The following is a 25,025-nucleotide window of genomic DNA, read 5'->3' as shown; positions in this document are numbered from 1 at the left end:
AGTCACAGTGAATCTAGGTGAAGTGTTTGATGGAGCCGTGAGTAGTAACATAAGGATTTAGGAAAAAATGTCACTGTGATGCCAACTGGAAGGCAAAATGGTCACAATCAATTTTGTTAGAAAACCAGAAACGCCACAAGACTGGAGTGGTGTATACATACCTATAGGTTCTAATCCTACAGTATTTATACACATATTTAGTGTATTTCCCTGCAGACATTGAGTAGAATAGATGGCTTGAATATAGCAAGTAAGATTTTAGCATCGATTGTATTACTGAACTGTAATTGAAGTTACTGTGTAAAGCTGCTCAATTCTCTCTAATAAGATGTGCATCTACTGAAATGTTTTAGCCTTGGATATGGGTTTAAGAATGCATCAATGGGAAAGTGTTCGCAAATTTTAACATGAAAATAGCACAGCAGAAATGTAGTTTGCTGGCTGGGGAAGCACCTTTCGGAGCCGCACTAATTCAGCGAGAAACTCAAGGGAGCAGAAGCAGGGAGAGCAAACGCAAAGCGGAAAAATAAAATACCCAATCCCTTCCTTTGTTCTTATTCCGCTGGGGAATGGGGAGGGGGTGGGGGACACACGCCACGAAGAGCCCGGAATCCCCGGGGCTTTCAGTTCTGATTTTCATTAGAGGTGAGCGGAGCTTTGCAGCCAGAAGCGCTCGCTGCGAGCAAATCCACGCGCGGGGGCCGCTCCGTAATCCCCCGGCGCGGCTGCGTAGCGGAGAGCGCTGCGCTCCGCGCCCGGGGCCATCCCCAGGAGGGTCCGGAGGGCATCCCCAGCCCCCTGCCCGGGCGCACGTACCGCCGGCACCTCCGGAGCGGTGTCCCTGCCGCTCATCCCCCGCCCGGGCACCCGCGGGGATCCCCACGGCCGGGCCCCGCAGCCCCTCGGCGGGGCGGGGCGCGGGGGGATGCGGCATCCCGGCCGGCCCGGGGGATGCTGCTGCTGCCTGCGCGGGGGCGCGGAGCAGGAGGGATCCTCTTTGACGTCAAGCGACCATAATATAATGATCGCTCGTTCATATCCGGGTCCCCGGGCGGCTCCCCCGGGCCGCGCTCGGTCGCGCTCGGCGGCGCAGTGAGGGGAGGAGGGTCGGGCAGGGCAGGGCAGGGCAGCCCGGAGGTGGCCGGCGGCGGCAGCGGCGCGGCGAGCGCAGCATGCCCGCCGCTTCAGACGCTCCTGCCTCCCGCCGCCGCCGCCGCCGCTGCCGCTGCTGCCCATGGAGATCGCGCTGGTGACTCTGGAGAACGGCGGCACCACGGCCATCGCGGGCGGCGAGGATGCCACCGGCGGCCGGGCGCGCTGGCGGGGCAACTTGCTGCACCTGGCCGGCTCGCCGCCGCTGAGCGACGGCAAGGAGAGCGCCCCGCCGCCGCCACCGCCCGCGGGGGACGAGGAGCGGGAGCGGCCCCCGCCGGGTCCCCGCGCGGGCGGCCCCGAGCCGCGGGCGGCGGAGCCCCGCGCAGCCCCCGCGCCGCCGCCGCGGCCGCCGCCCCGCGCCCCGCGCCCCGCCGCGGACTCGGGGCCGTGCGAGGAAGGGGGACACCGCCGGGGCATGGCCATGGCAGCGGCGGGCGACGAGGAGGAGGAGGCGGCGGCCAACCCGGGCTCTATGCACCACCAGCGGGTGCTGATCAACATCTCGGGGCTGCGCTTCGAGACGCAGCTGGGCACCCTCAACCAGTTCCCCGACACGCTGCTGGGGGACCCCGACAAGCGCATTCGCTACTTCGACCCGCTCCGCAACGAGTACTTCTTCGACCGCAACCGGCCCAGCTTCGACGGCATCCTCTACTTCTACCAGTCCGGGGGCAAGCTCCGCCGGCCCGTCAATGTCTCCATCGACGTTTTCGCCGACGAGATCCGCTTCTACCAGCTGGGTGAGGAGGCCATGGAGCGCTTCCGAGAGGACGAGGGCTTCATCAAAGAGGAGGAGAAGCCCCTGCCCCGCAATGAGTTCCAGCGCCAGGTCTGGCTCATCTTTGAGTACCCCGAGAGCTCCAGCTCAGCCCGGGCCATCGCCATCGTCTCCGTGCTGGTCATCCTCATCTCCATCATCACCTTCTGCCTGGAGACCCTGCCCGAGTTCAGGGACGAAAGGGAGATGCCCATACCCCTGCCCCCGCAAGGTGGAGGTTTGAATGGCACACCCGGGGACTCCCCACCCATGCAACCACCCAGCAGCCTGGCTGACCCCTTCTTCATCATCGAGACCACCTGTGTGATCTGGTTCACCTTCGAGCTCCTCGTGCGCTTCTTCGCCTGCCCCAGCAAGCCCGAGTTCTCCCGCAACATCATGAACATCATCGACATCGTGGCCATCATCCCCTACTTCATCACCCTGGGCACCGAGCTGGCCCACGAGCAGCAGCAGCCCGGGGCTGGCAGTAGCAATGGGGGTGGGGGCCAGCAGCAAGCCATGTCCCTGGCCATCCTCAGAGTCATCCGCCTGGTCAGAGTCTTCAGGATCTTCAAGCTCTCCAGGCACTCCAAGGGGCTGCAGATCTTGGGACAGACTTTGAAAGCCAGCATGAGGGAGCTGGGCCTCCTCATCTTCTTCCTCTTCATCGGGGTGATCCTCTTCTCCAGCGCTGTCTACTTTGCTGAGGCCGATGACCCCGAGTCTCATTTCTCCAGCATTCCTGATGCTTTCTGGTGGGCTGTGGTAACCATGACTACTGTGGGCTATGGGGACATGAGACCTGTCACTGTGGGGGGCAAGATTGTGGGCTCCTTGTGTGCCATCGCGGGTGTGCTCACCATTGCCCTGCCTGTTCCCGTCATCGTGTCCAACTTCAACTACTTCTACCACCGAGAGACTGACCACGAGGAGCAGGCCGTCCTCAAAGATGAACACAGCAGTGCTCAGGGCAGCACTGCGGGGGGAGAAGTGAAGAGAAGACCCAGTAAAAACTCTCTGAACAAATCTGTTGTGCACTTGGAAAACAGTGAGGAGTTCAACAATGGCACCAGCTCCTTAGAGAAAGCCAATATCAAAGCAAAAAGTAACGTAGATCTCAGAAAATCCCTCTATGCGCTCTGTCTGGACACCAATAGGGAAACAGACCTGTGAGGAGAGGAGACAGAGTTCAGAGGGGCAGAAGGATTTCCTGGTGTCAGAGACTTGCTACTGTAATTATTCTTTTAGTACCAATTAGTTTTTTAAGTCAGGCTGTATTTTATAAATTGATCTCTGTCCTGAGCAGTCCTCCAGGAATACATGTTTTTATGTTCTTTTTCCATGACACAAAGGGTCACCTATTTTTAAAATAGACTAAGAATAAGCTACACTCCGTGATGCAGGAGCTGGTAAATTATGACAGTGAAAAATCTAATTTGTAGAAACTTATTTTAGCAAATGGTCATTGATTTTGAATGGGTCATTTGTAACCAATTCAGTTGCTCCGAGTTTAGTGTAAAGAACCGGGGGGATGTGTGTGTGGAGAATGAATGGCTTGGGGATGGGAGGGGGGAGGTTGAGGGGTTTTGTACTGTAGTTTCAATTTGAAATTATTAAAATATATTTTGTATCTGTATGACTGTATTTATGGTTGAAAGGAGATTTCTTATTCCTGTGAAATATGATATCATTAAAGCACTAGGAACATTAGCAAATCAGCACTTTCTGAGTTTTCCACTAGTGATCAGTACAGATCTGGTTATCTTGTATGTGAAGTGAATTTGGTGCTTTGAACCCTAGAGCAGAAAACTTCTGTTGTCATTGATATGTTAGTTTCTTGTGAGCCTTAAATTATTAAATATTGTAGATATACTTCTTTATAAATAATTTTATTAGTTACCTTCCTGTTTCAGAATTTCTGAGTAACTCAGTCATGTTCTTACTGGCCCCATTCAAAAAAGTATGTGCAGCTTTTCTTTTTCTTTTTTTTTTTTTTTTTTTTTTTGTGGTTTTACATTTTTATATCTTTGTTATATTTTTGAGACCTAAAGGAAAAAAATGCACTGTCTACTGCTACTGGTTTCAGCCCAGTGCACAACGGATTGAAAGTGATCTGAACAGATTTTCAAGTGCACAACAGATCAAAAACGTGAGGGAGTGGATAGGTGCAATGAGAAAGTAGAATACTGAGTGCAATATCTGCAGAACTGTTCTCATGGTACACTCCAGATTCCTTGAGTGTGTGTATCAGTCACCTTTATGTATGCACACACCATTTGTGTACACAGTTCTCTGGTTTTAGTTCTCTCAGTTCTCAGATGGCACTTCAGGAGCCGAACGTGGCGTGCTGTGCTGCTCCAACAACCATTGCCTGGCTTTTCTCTTGGACACGGATGGAAAGCACCATCTTTTCATCAAAACACACCCCTGGTTCCTTCAATTTCCAAACAAAACCTCAGTGCTGTGGATTTTACAATTGAGGTGTGGAGAGAAGAGTGACACATTGCCTTCATCAGGATCACAGTTAACTCTGAAGACCAACACAAAGTTGCTCCTTTAGCTCAAAGAGCTTTCTTACAATTTCTCTTGCAAAAGACATCTCTGTTTTCCCCTCCAGCTTCTGTTGTATTGCTGAAGGATGTTTCATGCCTTTCCCACGTCCTGTGGCACAGCAAGAATAGCAGAGAAGAGAGTGCTTAATTGTCAACATCGCTCAAGGTTTGTTTCTGACAAATTTTCTAATATAAATAAGTGCTCAGTTGGGATTATTATTTATTCAAGTACCTCATCTATGCCCTGAGATAAATTGAGATCGGCTTTGCAGAGCAGCATTCTGACATCCTCTCCCCTAGACACAAATGCTGCTTTCCTGTCCCTGACCCTGCTCTTTAATGATAATGTCCAAATGCATGATGATTTTTTCTCTCCTGGTCAGTAAAATAACTGCCAAGCAAGTCATGCTTTTCATGAACAGAGTGCTCAGCCCAAAACCCAGGGCTGAGGGGAAGGAATTGGAATCTCATAAGAGAGAACAGCATCTTTCACATTAAGTTTAGAATTTTAGATGTTGGTTTCTTGGTTGGTTTGCTTGTTTATTTAGATGTGGAATGAGGCTGTCATGTGCTGAGGAGCTGTCTGAAACAAGGCTGACAGGAAAAGTGCCCAGTGCAGCTGCACTCCAGACTCAGGGAGATCTCCACTTTGCCTTGGTGGGAGTTGTTGCAGAATCAGCCCTTTGGTGAGGCTGAATCTCACATGAAACAAAGTGGTGTACCTCTGCTGTACATGCTGAGACCTAGATCACTGATGGACTTAGAGTAAGGTTTTTTTGCTCAGACCAGTGCTTTGCTTTGCTCTCAGTGACCACATCCATCTGACTCGCCCGAATAAGCACCAAATAACTGCAGTGAGTCTTTCAGGATGAAGTTTTAGGGTGGTCTTTCTGGAACTTCTGCCCCCACCTGCCTGAGCTACAGAGTTTGGTCCTCCAACTGTGTGTTATGTTGGATTGGGCTGTTAGCTGCCCAGAGCAGGGGCATTGTGCCCACACAGCCACTTGTTTGGCATCCTGTGTAAGGATTTTAGGGATCTGGATTACATCTCTGTAGTAAGTGCAGCAAGTTGATGTAGGTGAAAGCAGATCAGGGCTGTGGGGCATGGGTCAAGCTGATCTTGATGACACATAGGGAAGGCCTGGTCTTCCTCCCTCCTTTTTTACTCTTTTTCTTCCCACCATGTGTCTTTTTGTTGCTTTCACTGAACTGGTTCTCTCCTCATGGAAGTACAAGTTCAAGTGCTGCCTTCTCTTCCTGGAGCTGCCTGACCTCACTCATCTGACAGGAAATTAAATTCAGAATTCTGTTTGAATATGCTGTGTTTTTCCATAACAAAACATCAGAACTTTCCAATAGAAAGAAAACAAATCATTCTCAAAGTATAGTTAAATATATTTGCTTGGCTTGGGTTTCTAAGCAGTTGTTAAGCTCAGTTCAGGCAAATTCGGTATTGACACCTTTACAAATAAATACATAATTTCTATTGGCTTATAGGGCAGTAAAGGATTTGCTTTCTAATGATAGGTACTGCTGCCAAACACTGAGTAATGTGACCAGGACATAGTTGGAGCCCAGTTTAACAGAGCATTTAGCACAGATACATGCTTAAACCAACACAATTTTCAGCACGTGTTTTAGATGCACTGATTTTTATGATTTTGAGGTTTGAGATCCTGAGTTGGACTTGGATGTTCCTTGTGGATCCCTTCCAGCTCCAGATATTCTTTGATTCTGTGATGGTTATTTAAAGATTAAGTTATAAATGGGGCTGAAACCTTGGAGCCATGGGTTCCCCTTGGATTTTGGGGTAAATATGTGGGTACATGGTACAGTCATGTAATGTGCCGATGCAAATTTGTGCTGCTGAAGAGTGTGAGAGTAAGAGAGAACTGAATCCCTCCGAGAAGGCTCCTGGAAATATGAGTCAGGAAGAGACTTTTCTCTTCCAGGCCCATGACAAGAAGGTAATAGGCCCTAACTAACCACTATTGATTTTATGTTAGCTGACCTGCAATGAGCAGCAGGCTCTTCTTTGCCATATCAAAGGCATCAAGATATCGGAACTTAATGAACAGTAAATCATTGCAGACATCAAAAACCCCAAACAAACCCAGCCAAACAACAAACCAACACTTTTTTGTAAACACTTTTAGCTAGGAGCTCCCAACAGTGAAGCTCCCTCACCCCACACATGCTGTAGTTATTAAGGGCTTGTCCTCTCACGTGGGATGCTATGCACTAAAATGCATTCTTGGGGATGCTGAAGTGAATGTTCATTTGGATCACCAGTAATGTGAGTTTAGTTTGCTTAGCCTAGCCCTGAGGGGAGTCCACATTTCCCTTTTATTTTTCCATCATCCTAAAAAACAATGAAACAATACTGAGCAGTTATATAACATCACTCATCTCCCGGAGCTCCATGAACAATTGCACCACGCTCTCTGTACAGGCAGGGTAAATAAATGGCTGGGGAAGGGAAGACCAAGCCTTTCAGAGGGGGACAGGGAATGGTTTGGCAGGATGGAGATGTGGATCTCAGGGAAGAGAGATTCCCCCTGTGGTCTCTTGCATGGCTCTGGGTGGCTCTGTGGGCAAGGACTGGATGCCAGCAGCTATGCACAGTGATCCATCTGGTGGGGTCATGAACACAGAGGGGACTTAATGCTGCTCTGAGCAGCACAACGAATCCCTCTTTTGTGTGCTCTTTTCATTTGGGCTCTGTCAGGAGAACATGGCACTCCTGCAGGCTGTTCCCTGGCCTCTCCAGCAGCAGACACTGCTGCTCTGGTGGAGGTGGTGCTGAGACATTCTCCAGGCACTGCCCTTCACCTCCTGTTAAGGAGCAAAGCCCATGTCAGAGCACTCCCAGGGGTATGTGCACCAAAAGTCTGACTCTTCTGAAACCTATCCCAGAATCACTGAGGCTGGAAAAGGCTTCAGGGGTCAGTAAGTCTGACCTGAGACAGGTCACCTCTTTGCCAACTGAACCAGAGCACTGAGTGCCTCATCCAATTATTTCTTGAAGACCTTTGAGGATGGTGACTCTACCACCTTCCTGGGCAGCTCGTTCCAGTGCCTGACAACCTTTTCTGGGAAGAAAATCTTCTTCCTGGTCAGCGTTAGTGAAGCTGGTGCTGAGGTCAAACGAGGAGAGTGTTCAGTGGCATGTGACAGTGCCACTGCTGCCTCGCTGGCATCTGATCCAGCCATTTAGCAAGATGCCATGAACAGCAGTGGAATTTGGCAGGGGTGGGATCGGGATGTTGTGTGGCAGGAATAATGAGGCTGATTCCCTGCAGGACAGGGGGGCAGCAGGGAAATGGGAAGATGAAGCTCTGACAGCATCTCCCTGCCTTTGGTTCAGCTTTAACCGTGCCACTGTGTGACCATCAGCCCCACTCCACAGACACAAACGTCCAAAAAAGTGAAATAAAAAAGGTCTTCATAGTAATCTAGCCTATGACCAATTAAAATCATTGTTCCAAAATCATTCTGACATGACTTTTGCTATATACAGCACCACTAAATATTTTTTTTTAGATTGTGCCATTTAGTCTTCTCACAGGTTCTGTATTGTTTGGGTTTTGGTTGCTTTGTTTGTAGTTTGTTGGGGGTTTTTTTGTTTATTTGTTTTTCACTTTCTTTCTGTATGCATTAACTAGTCCCCAGTTCTCCTGGTAAGCTTGTTAAAGTTCTGCTTCTCTGGCCTAAATCTGGGACCTCAGGGTGCTGACACTCTACAGTGAACCTGGGTCATGCCACCTGATATCAGTGTGTTAGCTCGTTACATGGAATTCCTCCAGTAACTCTGTGGGCCAATTGACCAGAACATACTTAATATTTGTATGATGAAATATTGTGAAAAATGTAGTTATAGTATCCATTGAAATAATATGAAATAAAAAAAATATGTTAATTGGAATAGGAAAAAAATAAAACTGATAACAATATGTCTAAGGAATTAATTGGAATTAGAAATTTTGAAGAGAAATACCAACTTGTTTGAAGAAAAAGAAGGCTTCAAACTGAAAGCAAGTAGGTTTAGATTGGATTTTAGGCCTATTTTTTTTCCCTGTGAGGATGGTGAGGCCCTGGCACAGTTGCCTAGAGAAGCTGTGGATGCCCCAGAAATCAACTGATCTAATAGTAAAATGACTGTCCTTCCTAGATGACAACAAAGTGTTTTCATAGAGCTTGGGCTTCCTAGCACACAGTCTTTATGGTTACTGCAGAATTAATAAGCCTCCAGATAGAATTTAGAATTTACCAAAAGTCATCTGCAAGTTATCTTCTGTATAAATAATTCACAATCATCAGGGGGATGTTTCCAAATAATTACGTTTTAACACTTGATTGACAGAAAGAAGATAAAAAGGAAAGATATATATTTAATTTCTGTGCTTCAACTGTGGTGTGCCATGGAGATTGTCATTTGCAATATTCTTAAAAACAGCTGTGGTTGTCTTAAAATTGACATTGGGAAGAATGTTGCTGGAGAATCACCTTGGATGAAAACAGGTAATAATTTCCCTCTCAAGACAGTGGTTACTCTGACCTTCTCCAATTTTCTGACAAAGCCAGTTTGGACATAAATGTTGAAATACAAGGCCTTTTCTCTCAAATCCCATGTCCAATACCAGGGCTTGCTTTGCTCTCTTCAGTTAGTAGAGACTGGTTACATTATACCATATTTAATTCTCTCAAGCAAGTTCAACACATTTAAAAACTCTCCCTTTCCCTGCTCTACCTTAATTATAGGTAGAAATGCCTGTGATTGGAAAGGTGAAGAATTATTTGAATTATTTAAGCAACATAACCTTATAATTTTTTCTGTCTGGTTTAAAGTGATTTGAAAATCGAATGGTGTGTGATTGAATGTGATTCATTTAACATGACTTTGCAGAGCAAATTGTATGAGTTTCTCAGTTCAGAAAACAGTCATTTTCAAGGCAGTGCTGCTCAAGGGGGCTGTTTAAAGGAAGGCTATTATGAAAATACATGGTGTTTTATTGTGCAAGAGAATGGTGCAAAGAAGCAGGGGGTCTGGGGGGTGACCGAGCTTGTTATGGGAAGGAATGCCCTCAAGTTTAAGCTTAGCCTCTGTGCTTTGAAGGAGAATGTTCCTTGAGCCACAGAGGAAGCAAAGGGAAGAGCAGGAATCTGCAGCTGAGATATCAGAGCGTTTGAGTGACAAAGGGATGGTGGCTCCCAGAGTTGTCTCTGCATTTCAGCCACTGGGCAAAATACCTGCACAGGATCTCTCAGGATCATGTTTTAAAAGTCTGCCCAGTGCATTGAAAGGATATAGGTACCTGTCTTTAGTAGGATGTATTGAAGTGTGTGGATCTTAGGCAAGCACTGCCATTTTCCTGCAGGTCTGGCTGAGTAAATTCCAGTAACCAAAAAAATCTGGGTCAGATTCCCCTTTCCCACTCCTAGAGTATCTCCATCTCAGTGATACAGTGGAGCAGAGCCTGAGAAGTGCAGAATTCTGGAGCACGAGAGAGAAATCTCTTTGGGAGGCTTGGAAACGCTGGGCACTTCAAAATAGCATTTGCACTGCTTCTTGCTAGTGGAAAATGGGGTAGCTCTGTCCTTAAAAAGGAAGCTGGATATTCCACTGAGGGGGAGATACAAATTCTCATAGACATCCTGACTGCATCTATATTAGAAAACGAAATGTGCCCAGGACCATTCCCTGGCACCGAGGCCAACTGGCAGGAGACAAGCTGGGCTCCTGCTGCCAGGGGCTCGCTCTGAAACAAGGTGTTGGGCACTCAGCCTGCTGGGCTCCCTTCCTGGCCTCTGCTCATGCCCAGGAGGAAATATTTTGGGAGAAAGTGCTTGGGTGCAGACTTACCAGCATGACCAGAAGCCTTGAAGTGTAGTTGATTGTGATTAATTGCCTGGGAACACTCCCTCAAACTCTTGAGGTGGCAAGTGTAGATACAACCCTGCTTTGATGCCTCTTGTCCTCGGGTAATTTTTGGGGTATCTTAAAAGATTTACACATTTCCCCCCCCCCCCGCCCCCCCCCCCCCCCCCCCCGCTGGCTCATTCTTAAACAATAATCAGTCTCTATTCACTGAGAACAGTTATTCCTGCCAAAATCTGTTCTCATCTAATTCTGCTCCCACCTGCACTCATCTAAATGCAACTCTAACTAAAAATCATCACACTCTTCCAGCTGCACGCAGAGGAGCACAAGTGGATGCGACAGTGAGAGTGGGATACTGTTGCTTTGGTTTTTTGGCTGATTTTCCTGTTTGCCTGGCCCTAGTGTAGGCTGTATCTTGTGTTTCAGTCACTGCATCTTCTAACTCTAGTGCTGAAGAAAGCAAGGGTAACCCAGCACAGGCAGAAAGTGGGCCAGCACTAGAATTCTTCTGGCTTCAAGGTGAGCCTACATGCCAGTTCCGTCCCCAGGGAATGGAACATGAGTTAAATTCAGTCAGAGGGAGAAGAAAAAGTAAACTTCCTACTTGCTTCTACTAAAGTAGAAGTAAACTTCCATTAAAAATCTTTCCTATATCCATGGGTCTTAACAGCTCTAACTACAGTAGTTTAAGATGTCAGTGCTGTCTACCACCCTAAGAAGATGGTGAGAAGTAAATCACTCTGAAGGGACCACTAAGGACAAGTGAACCTACTGATGGGATTTTTCTTCAGCAGATGAGTGGGCACATGGTTTAGTGTGGGTGTCATATAGAAAAGACCAGCAGAATGTGGAGGCTGGCATGCTGAGATACCCCACCTGGGAAAAAGTGATGGAACTTTTTGTGCCAGGGTATCACTCCTTGAGGTTTGTTTCATCAAGTAAGTCTGAAAACTCTGTTTATGTATTTAATACATAACTCTGTTATGTATTGTGTTAATATTTAGAGACAGGACACATAGTGAAAATGCACATGTAGAAAACATGAAGATTTGCAAGAAAGCAAAAGTGTGATTCAGGTGCCAAACACATCCTGGGGGTGAGCAGATGCAATCATCATCAGAACCAGTAAAGGGAGGAGGGCTTTCTAATTATTTCCCAGAGGGAGAGTTGTAAAGTAATTTTTGCAGTATTCATAGAATTGTATATTTAAAATATCTCAGAAGCACGCCCTGCACTCTGTTCACTCTGTAGCTGCAGATTAGTCCTGCTGAAGGCAACTGGATTCCATTCCAGGAATCCTGCTCAGATCCACTTGAGCTCTGCAGTCACATCCTTTGTTTGCCTTGACCCCTTGATAGCCCAAATTAAACTGAGATCTCTTTTAGCAGTGAGGGAATGCTGGCAGCATGTGCTGTGGGCATGGTGTGAGAACAAAATCACTTCTTGCCTGGCCTCCGCATGGCCAAATGGCAGCATGGCACGTCCTGGCTGCACTCGTCCCTCAGGCAGGGCAGGTGATGCTGGCGAGGGGCGTGAAGGATCCGAATTTGGAAGAGAAAATAATCAGACTGATGACTGGAACAAAATGCTCAAGCCAGAATGCTTTCTCCCTAGGGAAGCTCTCCCACAGCCAGATGCAGTGTTGTTTAGCTGTCTGGATTTCATTCCAGGACTGCACGTGGCTCTTGAGGTTCTGCCTGAGACTTTTTTGTCTTCTGTTGGGTAGCAAACCCAAACAAACAGGAAGTCAGGCCTAAACAGGAATATCACATATCATCCACTTCTCATCCCTGTAAAACCCATCCCTATTCCCTTGTCTGATTTTCTAATTGAATCATCATGGCTGTAAAATCACCCTGTAAAATTTCCTCCTCTCGTTTGCAGAGAGCCCAGAGGCAGGAGCCAGTGTGACATATTTGGAATTTGTTTTCCTTTTTAGAAGTGGCTAGCATTTTGGGTAATTTTTTTCCCAGGCTAATGTACATCTGATGTCAGGCTCCCCAGATGAGAATAGTTAGACTGAAGCTGACATTTTTAGAAATATGTGCGAATGGAAAAATATCCTGGGAGCAGTGCCAATGGCTGATTTTGTAAAGTCTTAGTCTTTGTGGGATAGGAACCATGAGCCAGGTACCTGTACTGAAAAGAAGCCTTGCTTCTAAAGTGTCTTGCTCAGGTGGGTGCCAGAAATGCCTTCTCAATTGAAAGAGAGGGCAGGAGGGAATTTCAGCAGTCTGTGACTCAGCCAGGCAATATTCAATTTCCTTTTCTGATCAGCCAGTAGCATCTTTCCCAAAGGGAGGTACAGAGACAGGAGAAGTTCCTGGTGAAAAATGGATTTTCCAAGGTTGAGCTGCGAAGCGGTGCAGACAAATCTGCCTGACCTGTGGCTGTTCCTTCCAGTTTGCTACTGACACGACTGGGACAAGGCAGCTTAGAGCTGAGCTGGTTTGCAGCCAGCCAAAACCTGCAGCTTTCTAATTCCCAGCGAGCTGGTGGAATTTGGAGGATGAGTGCAGCTGATTTGCGGTGTTGTGAGTGTCAGCAATTTTCACAGGCTTTATGGGGGGCTGGTTTTTGCTGCCTCATCAGAGCAAATGCCTTGTTGGCAGCTGGCAGGCTGAGCAGGGGGTGGCACAGGGGCTGAGGTAGTGCAGGGTGGGCACTGAGGGTGCAGCATCCTGGGATGCTCCCTGGGAACAGACAGCTCCATCTCCAGCCAGGACAGTGGCAGGGTGCTTTTGTGCACACCATCCTTCTCCCATCCTGTCCTGGTTTAGGGCAAATTTGGGAGGGAACGTCCAAAGAGGTTCCTCTAGAAAGCAGATTCAAGTGGCCCAACCGGTTCAGGAAAAGATTTCCTTGGAGAAAAGTGGAAAAAAGCTGTTTACTTAACAGGCAAAGCATTCACCAGCACAAAAAAAAAAAAAATGAACAATATTAAACAATAAAACCTCAAAAAAACCCCTCAGAAAGTCTCCTTCGTGTCTCTGATCAGTCCCTGCAGTGCTGGAAATGCCACGGCCCAGGCCCGGCCCCGTGGGCCACAGGTGCGAGCTGCCGGTGCTCTGCTGGTGTTCAGTCCAGAGCAGGTTTGAACAGGTCCAAGAAAAAGAAAAACCACAGCCCAGGGAGCTTCTCTGCCTCAGCTAGCTAAAAACTGACTAAAAGCAAAGGAGAGCCCTGTCCTGCTGTCTGTCTGTGCTGCAGACAACACAGTCCAGGAGCAGAATGTGCAGGAGTGAGTGCAGTCCCTAAAAACAAACTGTGGCTTCTTCTCTCCCCCTTTGCTCTCAGAACCAGTCTGAAAGGTGTGGAACTTATTTCTGGGCTAAATAGAAATAAAAAGCCATATAAAGCCATATAAAATGTGGCTCGTAGCCCTCAGGTATTGGCTCTCTGTCAGCAGTGAAGCAGCTGAGTGTTTTAAATATAAAATATAAGTGCATATATATATTAGCAATGTGTGACTTTTGAAAGGAAAGTGCATCTCAGAGCTGTCCTTTGTCCTCAGAACTTTGGCCCCTGAAGGAAGTGTCACTTCCTGGTCCCTTGTGGTGGGAGGGTTTGCTGTGCTTGAGTCAAAAATACCAGTTGCTGTAAGTATCAGCAAATGGTATTTTTGTGTTTCAGTCACTGCATCTTCTAACTCTGCTTAGAATTCTAGTTGAGGCCCTGGTGGCCGTGCATATCCCCTGGTCTTGCTGTCCAGCAGAATGCACCATGAAATGACTGTAAATTAAAAAAAAAAAAAAATCTGAGCTGATGGTTTTTGATACTTTGGGCCTTGTTTAGTCAGGGCTCAAGTCTAGGGCCAGTCCTGTTCAGTTATTTATTGATGACATGGACGCAGCAGTTGAACACACCATGAAAAATTTGCTGGTGGCACCAAACTGAGAGGTGCTGTTGGCTTTCTACAGAGCCAGGAGGCCTTGAGAAGTTGGAGATTTGAACTGTGAGCCATGGGGTGAAATTTAAAAACAACAAATGCTGGGTTCTGCACCTGAAACAGGGGAATGCTGGGCAATGTACTCTAGGAGTGGAGTGCTCAGACAGTTGGGCCTTTCCAACTGAAAATACTCTATTTTCTGTTTTCTAAAACTATAAATCACCCCGGAGAGAGGGGCAGTCATGCTTGATTGGTTCACACTCAGGCAAATCTTGGTGAGGATCAGAAGGCATTTTGATGTGCTGCCATTGTTAAGAAAGGCTGCAGAATTTTGTCAGTGATGGATTTCTGGTGAAATCTGTTCAAAACCAGTGATGAAATGCTCACCAGACTAGACAAAGTCAACACTTCTGACTTTATGCCATGCAAAGCATACGGTACCTGTACCAAACCAGTGGGGAAGAGGAAGAGCTTCCTGTTTGAAATCTGATTTTTACATTATTCTTACGATGCTGTGCAGTCTGATTCATGACTGTTGAATACTCAGCCTGTGTTGAACACTCAGCCTCCTTCAAAAAACAACCTAATTTTGAAAGAACTGCTGCAGAAGAGAGGCAGAGGCCCAAACATCCTCACCTTGAAGTCTGTCATGGCTTGCAGGTCTAGAAAAATCTTCAGTGAAAGCCATGTATCTGCTTTATTTTCTCTTTATGTTCTTTTACTGTGGTAAAATTAACTGTAGCAGCCTGCTGCAAGACAAATGGAATGTAGTCTGCCATTTTTTCTCTTGACCATTTTGAAATAGTCTCTTCAAATAGCTAAAGAATGGCATGCAGGCAGTTTGTGAAATCATTTTGCATGAAGGGATTTCAAAAAGCTTCCCCAAAAGCTACCTACAAGTTATTAACTCACATTTTGGGACCATCTGCCCAGTGGCTTTTCAAAATAATGCTATAAGCACAGAGGCTAAAAGCAAGAAATGTCTTACAAAAGCACAACTTTTAGAAAAAAAAAGAAAATAAAAAGTAAAAAAAAAAGGGAAAAAAATAGAAAAAAGGCAAAATCCGCAATAACTGAGACTTATCTTTTGTTATACCCTAGGTGATAAATCAAATTTGGGAACAGAAGTGTATCTGGGGCTTTGCCACAACACATGTATGTTCTGAAAATCATCTTGTAGTTCCTGTTGCAGAGTTTTGACCTATTTTGCTCCTGCTATAATTGTTTGAAGAAAATGCATTGCATGTAAAAGGGACATTACTGTGGCTCTTCAGATTTAACAGGCAAGAATTTACAGCTATTTTTCTTCTCTAGAGAATGGACCAGACCAGAGATTGGAGAGTTTGTTTTTTTTTCTAAATCTGTAAGGCTTCACCTACATGGGAACATTTGAGAAGTGTAATATGAATGGGAGTCAGGGAAAAATATTTCTTAATTACAATGACTCAAAGTAATTCCTTTTCCTGCTTTTAAATTTTCTGCTGTGGATCATTAACACATCTCTTGTAAGGTTTCTTAGTCAGTTTTAAGCTTCAGCACCTGAAGCTGGATCCTAAAATGGGTTGATCCATGGATTAATAAAGATTAGTAAAGAAGGTATTTTCACTTTCAGTCTCTTTTTCTCATGCACCCTGCCACAGTTACAGCTGTGACTGCACCCTGTGTAGTGAACTCAAACCTTCACTTTACAGGCAGTGAAACTCTTCACTGGTGGCCTATCACAGGTGGAATTTAGAGCACTGACTCTAAATTCTAAGTGGTGGCAGCCAGGTCTCTTGAATATTCACTGTTGGTTAAGTTTTAGCCTGATTCAGATTTAAAATTGGGTTGCCTTTTATTTTAACCAGCATCACTATAAATACCCAGAATGTGTTCTTTCAGAACTCAGACAAAAGTTTACATTTCAGATGCATGTGAGGATTTGTTCTTATAAATTATGCAGCTGGAAGTTTTACTGGCCATTTTGCTGTCTGTTCACCCAGCTTTTTCCTCTTTCTCTGAAGAATCTCAACATTCCTTTTGTCCTAACTACTGTACATGAATTGATCGTTTGTAGACTACTCTGTCTCATGTCTATTTTTCCAAAGAAATTTAAATATTCAGTGGAACACAAGTACCTAGGAGCCTTGCCTGGTCTTCTCCCAAGTGTGTCACTCACTGAGAGGGGACATTCAGCCTTTCTTGAAGCAGGTGCAGGCTGCACGGGAACAAATCCCTTCCAGTACCTGAAGGGACAGAGATGGAGAGGAATTTTTTATAAATGTAGTGCCAGAACGAGGGGAAATGACTTCACACTGACAGAGAGCAGGTTTAGATTGGCGATTAGGAAGAAATTGTTCCTTGTGAGAGTGGTGTGGCCATGGCACAGCTGCCCAGAGAAGCTGTGGCTGCTCCCATGCCCTTTCCTGAGAGATCTTTTGTCCCTTTTCAGTTTGTGAATGTCCTGGCTCTTCCTACAGCCACCAGAGCCATTAACAGGACTGTCTCACTGCTGTGCCCTGTTGGTTCTGCCAGCCTCCATGAGTCACAGCAACACCTCCCACGAGCTCTAGCAGCACCTGTGAGAGTCACACACTGTCAGACTCAACACTGCCTTGTGCCAGCCTCAATGTGCCTTTGCCACAGGCAAACCTGACCCAACGCTGCTGTTGTTTCAATAAAGCCTGTGTTTTTCTGATGGCAAGGTGCTCCTGGTCTACATTCCCCGTTCACAGAGCAAAATCTGTGCTCACAGAGTCTGTGTGGGAGCAGGAACATAGGAAAGGCAATGCCACAGAAAGATTGCTCTAATACTGCTGAACAGGCTGGTCTAATTAAGTGGGAGGTAAAAGAGTTAATCTAGGCTTTGCCATGGCAGCCAAAGGGTGCACTTTACTTTATGTATTTGCCAATGTCTGACTCAAAAACAGTAAATCACAGCCCTGACACAGTGGAAGACACTTGGTGTGGTGCCACTGACTTCACGGGGGTCAGAGCTGAGCTCAGGGCTCAGTTTAGACATTTTGGACAGCACGGTTCAAGTGCAGGATACTGATTTCTGCCAAGAACTTAAAACTGAATCCAGCCACCACAGAATAAAGTAGTTCCTTAGGGGAGTTTGTTAGACTTGTCAGTATTGACACTGTATTTCAGATGTTTATTTGCTTAATTATTCTTTTGATAAACCCCTTATTAAGCAAGTCTGCTCTCCATCTGGTGCTGATCTGACTTAAAATACAGCAAGATTGGCAACTCATTAATTTATGGACAGGATAAGTATAAAATTTGCATAAATCAGTTAATACTAGAAAGTACAAAACTTGTAGTTTCTTGAAAAAGCAAGCTGTGAACCTTTCCTCTTAGGACAGAAACTCTTTGTGAGATGGAGAAATATCTCACATGTTTCTAGTGACAGAATATCGAGTAGTGATATTTGGGTTATTCAGATTCCTTTCCCATTAATTCTTGTTCCAAATATAGAACTATACTTGTCTTGAAACTGGTGACTTTGTGTTCAAGGCAAAATTCCTGTTCTTTAATGATGTAGTTTTATTTTTAAGGCTTTAATCTTACATCAATAACTTTAAGTGCTTTTCAGTGATGCTCTGAGCAAGGAACTACCATCCTTCTTTGTTGTTTTTAGTGTCAGATGACATTTTTATCCAATGGTAGGCATCCACTTGCCATGAAAATTGAGCTCCTGGAATGCAGTGTACAGATATGAGGCAGTTTTGATCATTGCTCTCTGGAAATTATAGTGATTATATACATTTTAGTAGTTAGTTTACCCTCTGGATTGCAACTCCTTCTTCTGAATCACAAGAAGGAAATCACACTATTTTTTTTTTTTTTTCCTGGAATATTAAAAATCTTGTTTCAAATGAACCACCCTGCTCTAGGTTTTAGGAATTGTCACTGTGAGAGGTGGCAAAGAGCTCATCTCCCATATAATTGAGGAAACCTTTGCCAGAGAGCTCTGTATTGAATCAGGAATGTTTCCATGAAAAATGTATCTTCCAAGCACCTAAAATCCTCCAGAAAAAACAGTTAATGAAGAAAGTCCCTTGCTTTGCCCTATTCCATTTGACAAAAGTGCCCCTGCATCTTCCTTTCCTTGTGTTTGGAGAAAAGTTGGAGAAAGTGCAGAGACACCAACTCCGTGTGAATGGAAAGCTGCTCTTTGCAAGTCATTTCCTGACTGTTCTGAGTGATGGCTTTCACAGAATCCTTAGGGCTGGAAGGGACCTCTGGAGCTCATCCAGTCCAATCCCCTTGCCCAGGCAGGGTCACCCAGAGCAGGTGACACAGGAACACATCCAGGTAGGTTTGGAATGTCTCCAGAAGGAACTCCCCACCCTCCCTGGGCAGCTGTAGCAGCGCTCTGCACCCTCGGTGGAAAGAAATTCTTCCTCGTGCTGAGGTGTAATTTCTTGTGTTTAGTTTATGGCCATTGCTCCCTGCCCTGTCATTGAGCACCACTGAAGAGAGCCTGGCACCATCCTCTTGACACCGTCTTTGAGATATTTTTATGTCCTTTCCTGACCTTCTGTGCACCTCAGGTGATAAGAGGGCTGAGAAGTAAGATATGGAAAGGGTTCCTCCTCTGGATTCATAGAGTCTGCTTAGAACAGCTGCAGACAAAGACAGGTTCAGGACAGGAGACTGCAGCTCAAACCTTACTCTAAAGGACTGCTGACAGGTGTTTGACAGCAAAAACTTGTTTAACTCAGTAGTACCAAGGAGCCTTTCTGTTAAACAGAAAGCTCACAGCAGGACACTGCTGCATTAACAAGATTTTCTCTGGCTGCTCCAATTCCCTTTAGCTTTTTTTTTTTTTTTCTTTTTTTTTTTTTTTTTTTCTTTTTTTTTTTTTGGTAATCATCTTTCAAACTGCAGCAGCATTTGTTGTGCTGATTCCAATGGTCTTCCATTGGACTTTAGTGGAAGCTTCTCTTGCAGTGTGCACAAGCTTCATTTCAGGTCAGTAATCACATCCTTCTCAGCCTCTCCTGGGGCTCTCACACTGATCACCCTCCAGCTGGAGGAATTATCCGAGAGGAAGGGCATGACTGCTGTGTTGAGGTCACATTTCTAGCGAGGGTGGGCTGAGGAAAGCTTCTGCCCTTTGGATTCGGGGGAGACCTGACATTTGGATGTGGTGTGGGTGTGCAAGCTGTCAGCCCTCCTGCTCCATCATGCACATCTGCCCCCCCCTCCAGGCAGCCAGTTGTGCTGGGAGGGACGAGAGGAGCGGGCAGAGCATGTGATGGATAGCTCAAGCTGGTGTTTGGGTTCTGAGCAGCAAAGTCTCTGCTGGCTGAGGCTGTGTCACCAACAAAAGGCTCCTTGACTCTTCTGAGTTATCAGCAGCATCCATGTGAAGGACTTGAGCTGACATGAGGGGTAGGAAGTTTGCCCCAGGACAAATCTGGAGAACAAAACATCCACATAAATAAAACGTGCTCTACGTTTTCCAGTGTTAGCTGGAGAGCCAGATGAGAGCAAAAAAGAAAAAGCAGGAAACAGGGGATCTAAAAGCTTGTGAGAAAGGGCTATTTGATATCCTTTGCTATGTCTTCCTGGGAAAGCTGGAATAACACAATGGATCACTAGTGATCCTTGTGCTAAAATGACTCCAGACCAAGGTGACTCCAGAACCAAGCTACCTTCTCAGCAAAAAAAGAGCATTACTTTGGTTAGATACACTCTAATGTCCTGGAGAGCCCATTGCTTCAGTATCTGTGTGAGGGGAATCTTGCTGCTGAGTATCCTGGCCTGCTTTAGGAATTGTGTGGCCAGAATCAACCTTGTGATTCTCTGATTCTGTGAGTAGAATTCTCACAGCTGAGTTAGGATTTTATTCCCTTTTCTCCAGAAAAATGCCCTTCTTTTTGTAAATATTCTGTGGACAAGGCTTCTTTGACACCTTTCAATTAAGTTCAGTTTTGAAAGTGGCAGGGCAAAAGAGGAGGGAACATCTAGAGTGAAATTTAGCTGGTTTTTTTTGGTATTAATATTTTTTTAAAGGGTGGTATGGTATCCAATTGCTGTTTGAAGTATTCCTTCTAGCCTAGAGAATATTTGCTTGTTCACCTAAAGAGCAAACCTTCTGTGCTCTTGGCTTCTGACTGGCTTGGAAATGCCCTCAGGAAGATGGAGATGGAAGTTCAGATAGAGGGAAAGGAGAGAATTGGGATTCTTGAGCAGGGGCTGTTACCACTCCATGAGGAGGTAAGAGGAAATAATTATGTTTCCTGTGATCAGCCTCATTTATGGGAAGCGGTAGAATTTAGGTTCCTAACTGGCAATCTCTGTGTTACTTCTGGATTTAAAGAGAAAACAGAGTCCAGGCACGTGGGGAACTGAATCCACTGGGAAGTGTGAGTGCAGGATTCTACAGCAGCAGGCTGCACTGGGTTCTGCATTTGGGACCACCGTAGCTATATGTGCAATTAGTAAGGATTTCAACATCCAATTCCTCCTGTGACCTGGCCTTCCCATGCCACATCAGGGAACTGTGGTTTGGCCTCAGGAAGCATCAATCCTGGATGGTCAGACTAGTGTGGCACCAAGGACCATATCCCTGAGGTGATAACCAAGAAATGTGTGAGGAGCAGATCTTTACTCATCTTGAATCACATTCACCTGTCTCTCAAGAGCCCTTTTCCCCCTCACAGGCTGAGCCCTGTACTTTCACTAAAGGCTGGTGCAGTGCCAGCTTTCCATGAGATTGTCTGGAACTGGGACTTGCAACCAGACATGTCACTAAGGCTGTAAAAACAAGGAAGAGCTGCAACCCTCACGAGTGCTGCAGTAAGTTTACAATAGCCAGAGCAGGTGTGTGATAAACCAGTAGTAAATTCTGCTGCCTCTCTGTGTTTTCCAGAGCAGTTCAAGCAGGAGTGGTGTTCTCCAGCCAGCTCTCCACGGCTTCCCTAACACACCAGTGAGCCACGAGACTCAGGCAGAAATTCCAGTGTGAGTCATGAGATGGTGAGTGAAGGAAACAGCAAGATAAAAATAACAAAGCCCAGTGTGATGCAGAATTATTAATCTCCTGCCCTGTGTTATCCTCGCTGTATTACAGGCAGCGCTCTGCTGTAGTGTAGATGCTCTGCTGCTCAAAACAGCTCCCTCCGTGCTACTCAGAAAGATTATGGCTCAGGATGCCAGATTGCAGGGACTCCTAATAATCATGCCCTCAAGTTGGCTGAAAATTCTTAATCAGGACATTCCTGCAGTGGAAAACATGTAATCAAAGTGCTAAATTCGTATTTTCCATGTTGACATGAAAATGTAAATTTCAGTTTTCATTAAATGTCAATCTCAGTTGATTTGATATCAGCTGAAAAAAAATTATTTATTCAATGTTTAAATGAGTGAAGTCCCTTTAGTTTTCCAACTTTTTTTTTCTCACCTTCTTCCTTCAACAGGAGAAAAGAAAGGAGAAGAGTATGAAAATAACATGAAAAACCTGCATAATACTCAAGTTTCATTCTAGCTAACATAAATCAGTAGGGGAAAAAAAGTAGGGAAAGCAGAATTGGTAAAATAAAATTTAAAAAAAAAAAAAAAGAAAAAGCCAAGTATTTTATTGTGAGATGTGAATCTCTCTTTTGAAAGCCTTGTTCCAAGATCACTCACAACAAAATCAGGATCCCTTCTAGGGAGCATTTCCAGCTCAGCCACTGTGGGGTTTCTAACCCAGTCCCTTTGACATCTCCTCTAATCGCTGGGCAGTGATCTTCAGGGAGCTCTTGGGAGCTTAGGAAACCTCTTACTCTTATTTCTTCCTACTTATTTTTCAATCCAGCCAGGAATCTGGGCACCATAAAGACAGCAGGAGCTTTTCCTTTAACTTCAAAGGATGCCAGCTCTGGCACTGAGGCTTCACTGCAGATTAACACGTGGGGAGCTCTTCTGACAGAAACTGCCTTTGGTATTTCAGTGTGGGGAGAACTGTTTATTTCATTTCACACAGATTCACTTCAAAACCTTTCCAAAGGATTTAATTTTGCTGCTTTTTTTTTTGGTTGTTGTTGTTGTTTCTTTTTTTTTTTTTTTTTTTTTTTCATGTAAGTCGCCTCTGGGCTTAAATTCACCTTCAAAAGCTGTGTAAATCTTTACCAAAAGTGGGGAACCACCTTCTGAGACAGGCAGGGAGGTGGCTGTGTGGTCCCCATGCTGCAAGACTCACAGGGAGAATGACCAGGTTTTTGTAGGGCTCTCTCTTCCCTTTACCCTTTCAGAGCTGCTTTATGAAGGGGAGAGTTTGCACACATGCTGAAAGATGGCACTGTTCAATTGTGATGGATTTAAGGGAGGGTGTGTGTGTGTGTGTGTGTAAAATCATGTTCAGGTGTGCAGCTATGGTCACAGTACTCCTTGCTCCCTTTCAGACCCGGTTGAAACCAACTTCTTTCATCCCACTGAGCTGAAAATTCCCTTTTTTTTCTGCTTCTTTTTTTTCTGTTTTGTCTTACAGAAGCTGCCTGGGAAGCTACTTGGGAATAACTTTTCTGGTTTTAAATATTCTACTTAAGCAATCTCCTGTTATTTTTTACTTTTATATCTCCATCTATTTAACTTATTCCCATATACCAAGTCCTTTTTATTTTCCAATGCGTAAAGAAAGAAAGACTTATTTTGGAAGTTCTACAAAAATGGAAGTCATTGTAATCATGATTTGATGTCCTTGGAACACACTTTGTTTACTATTTGTTTTTATTAGGACATTGTTTGAACGTAACTTTAAGCCCAATAAGGTTCCAGGACTAATCTCCTGGGAGAGGATATTTATGGTCCATATTTTCAGAGAGGGAGATTGGAAGTAGAAAAAGGCTTAAATATTTAGGCCTTGCTTCAGCTCTGAAGGCAGGGGAAATCTGCAAATAGTTACTTGACCAGTTGAAGGAGAGGGTGGCATGTGCAGATGCCCAGCTCCGAGGGGCACTTGCATTCCATGTGTGCTCATTCCAAGCAGAAACATGGGCCTCACATTGTGTGCTTTACTTCAGGGGAACTGACCTATTTTTCTGGAGAGGAAAAATCTACCATAAAAATCTAATTTGCAAGGATTGTGGGAGTGGAAACAGGGCTGTGTTGGGTTTTTTTTTTTTGTTTTGTTTGTTTTTTGGTTTTTTTTTTTCTCTAGGATATTTGGTTATGCAAACAAATTGATGAGGGAGAAACTTCCAGCAGGAAAACCGCTGACGGTGCTCAGCGTCACTCAATTAATTGTAACACTCTTGAAAGGGAAGTGAAATAATGGTGAATCTTTCAGAGAACCAGAAAATCATAGAATGGCCTGGGTTGGAAAGATCCTTAAAAATCCTCTAGTTACAACCCCCTGCCATAGGAAAAGACACCTTCCACTTTGTTCTAAGCCATAATTTTGTGTCCAGTGTGGAGCCTAATGGTTTTTCCTCCTTAATTACTGCAGCTTTTTGCATGACACTCTCCTGATTGCCTTCCTGCTGCAAACACTGACCATTAGGAAGACACTGCTGTAGAGTCTGAAACCAAACCAGCCTATTCCTTGTTCTCAAGTCATCTTGGGTTGGAAGCTGCTGAAAAACTTCCTTCTGGATAAATAACTGTGATGTCCCCATCATCCCCAGAAGTGGATTCCTTCACAGGGATTGCTGAAACACTTGTCTGCTCCATGATTTCTCTCACAGAAGAATTGTTCAGCTTCACAACAGGAGTGAGAAAAATTTAAATGCTTTGGGGCTCATTCCCAGGCACAAGGCTTTATTTGAGCTTTTGTTTGGAAATAAATTGAGTTCTTGTCATAGATTGGGCATATTCTCCCGTGATTCTTACATATCAAACTTTCTCATCATTCTGGAAGAAGATTCAAGTGTTAGTTCTCTTTCTTTTATTACCACTTGTCTTTATTTATTTTGTATTCTTGAGATGTGCTGCATCTCTGGAGTTTGTATTTCTACTTTTACCGTAAAAATGCTTTACATAGAAGTCTAGAATGCATCTGAAGATTAGTCTAATTTTTCATGTGACTTTGACTTGAACATTTTTCTGTTTATGTTTATATTGCTATTTCAAATATGTGCATTACCTGTATTCTTTATGCCTTTTCCCCATCTATAAATCAATAAAATAATGTCCCCATTCTTCAGAACCATATCACGTGTGCATGACAGTGATAACAGTTTCTGAATAATAATGACTGATAATTTAAAATGTGTTACTCTCTATTTATATCTATTTCTATATCCATATCTATATATACATCTGTCTGTCACAGCCTGAAATTCTTTTGATGTGAGATTTGAGACAGTGAAAAAATTACCAGCAAGTGGTAAGCTCAGCTCAGGAATAATTCTTCATAAGTCTGTTTGGACTTGAAAGGTAGATTTTCCTGCTCCATAAAGGTTTATGTTCTTTATTTCAGTTCTTATCCGTGGCTAAATTTAGAACTGATATTACATAAATCAGTGGAGTGTCACCCATTTCAGCAGGAGTTTGTGAGGACAGTACTTCCCTGTGCAGCTCTTGGAACTGGATGCTGTAGGACCTGGCCCTGCCTTGTGAAGATCCTTTAGGCAGATTTTCAGCTGGCATGAACCAGCCTCATTTCCTTGGCAGTAGTGGAGCTCTTTTGGTTTTTGCTCACTGAACACCTCAGAGTTTATTTGCATTTAAATGCAACTTGTTTCTCTGAATCACAAACTTTTTAAAGGAATTTGGTTGGTTTTCTTGTTGTTGTTGTTGTTGTTGTTGTTTTTTTGTAACCCTCTCCACTAAGGAAAAGAGTACCATGACCTGGGAGATCTATGGGCTGATGCA

General features: G+C 44.9%; 1 protein-coding gene across 4 annotated transcripts; it reads left to right on the top strand.

The window, feature by feature from the left end:
* Nucleotides 1–656: 656 nt before the first annotated feature.
* On the top strand, nucleotides 657–24,360 carry KCNA5 (potassium voltage-gated channel subfamily A member 5). Of its 4 annotated transcripts, XM_072923671.1 has the most exons (4): nucleotides 657–4,633; nucleotides 8,831–8,988; nucleotides 21,103–21,209; nucleotides 23,659–24,360. In XM_072923671.1, the coding sequence occupies exon 1, from the start codon at nucleotides 1,235–1,237 to the stop codon at nucleotides 3,086–3,088; it is 1,854 nt and encodes a 617-aa protein (XP_072779772.1). In that variant the 5' UTR covers nucleotides 657–1,234; the 3' UTR covers nucleotides 3,089–4,633; nucleotides 8,831–8,988; nucleotides 21,103–21,209; nucleotides 23,659–24,360. The 4 variants fall into 4 exon arrangements, with proteins under 4 accessions (XP_072779772.1, XP_030119718.1, XP_030119717.1 ...); XM_030263858.4 differs by lacking the exon at nucleotides 8,831–8,988 and having other exon boundaries at nucleotides 21,108–21,209; XM_030263857.4 differs by lacking the exon at nucleotides 8,831–8,988.
* The last annotated feature ends 665 nt before the right edge of the window (nucleotides 24,361–25,025 follow it).

Source organism: Taeniopygia guttata, chromosome 1A (assembly GCF_048771995.1).
Source record: "Taeniopygia guttata chromosome 1A, bTaeGut7.mat, whole genome shotgun sequence".
Classification (NCBI taxonomy): Eukaryota; Metazoa; Chordata; class Aves; order Passeriformes; family Estrildidae; genus Taeniopygia; species Taeniopygia guttata.
The sequence above is the reverse complement of the archived record's forward strand: the minus strand, read 5'-3'. Positions and strand labels throughout refer to the sequence as shown.

Bases quoted from the DNA above. Each gene is read 5' to 3' on its own strand.
- KCNA5 (XM_032746479.3), top strand. From the start codon at position 1,235: ATGGAGATCGCGCTGGTGACTCTGGAGAACGGCGGCACCACGGCCATC.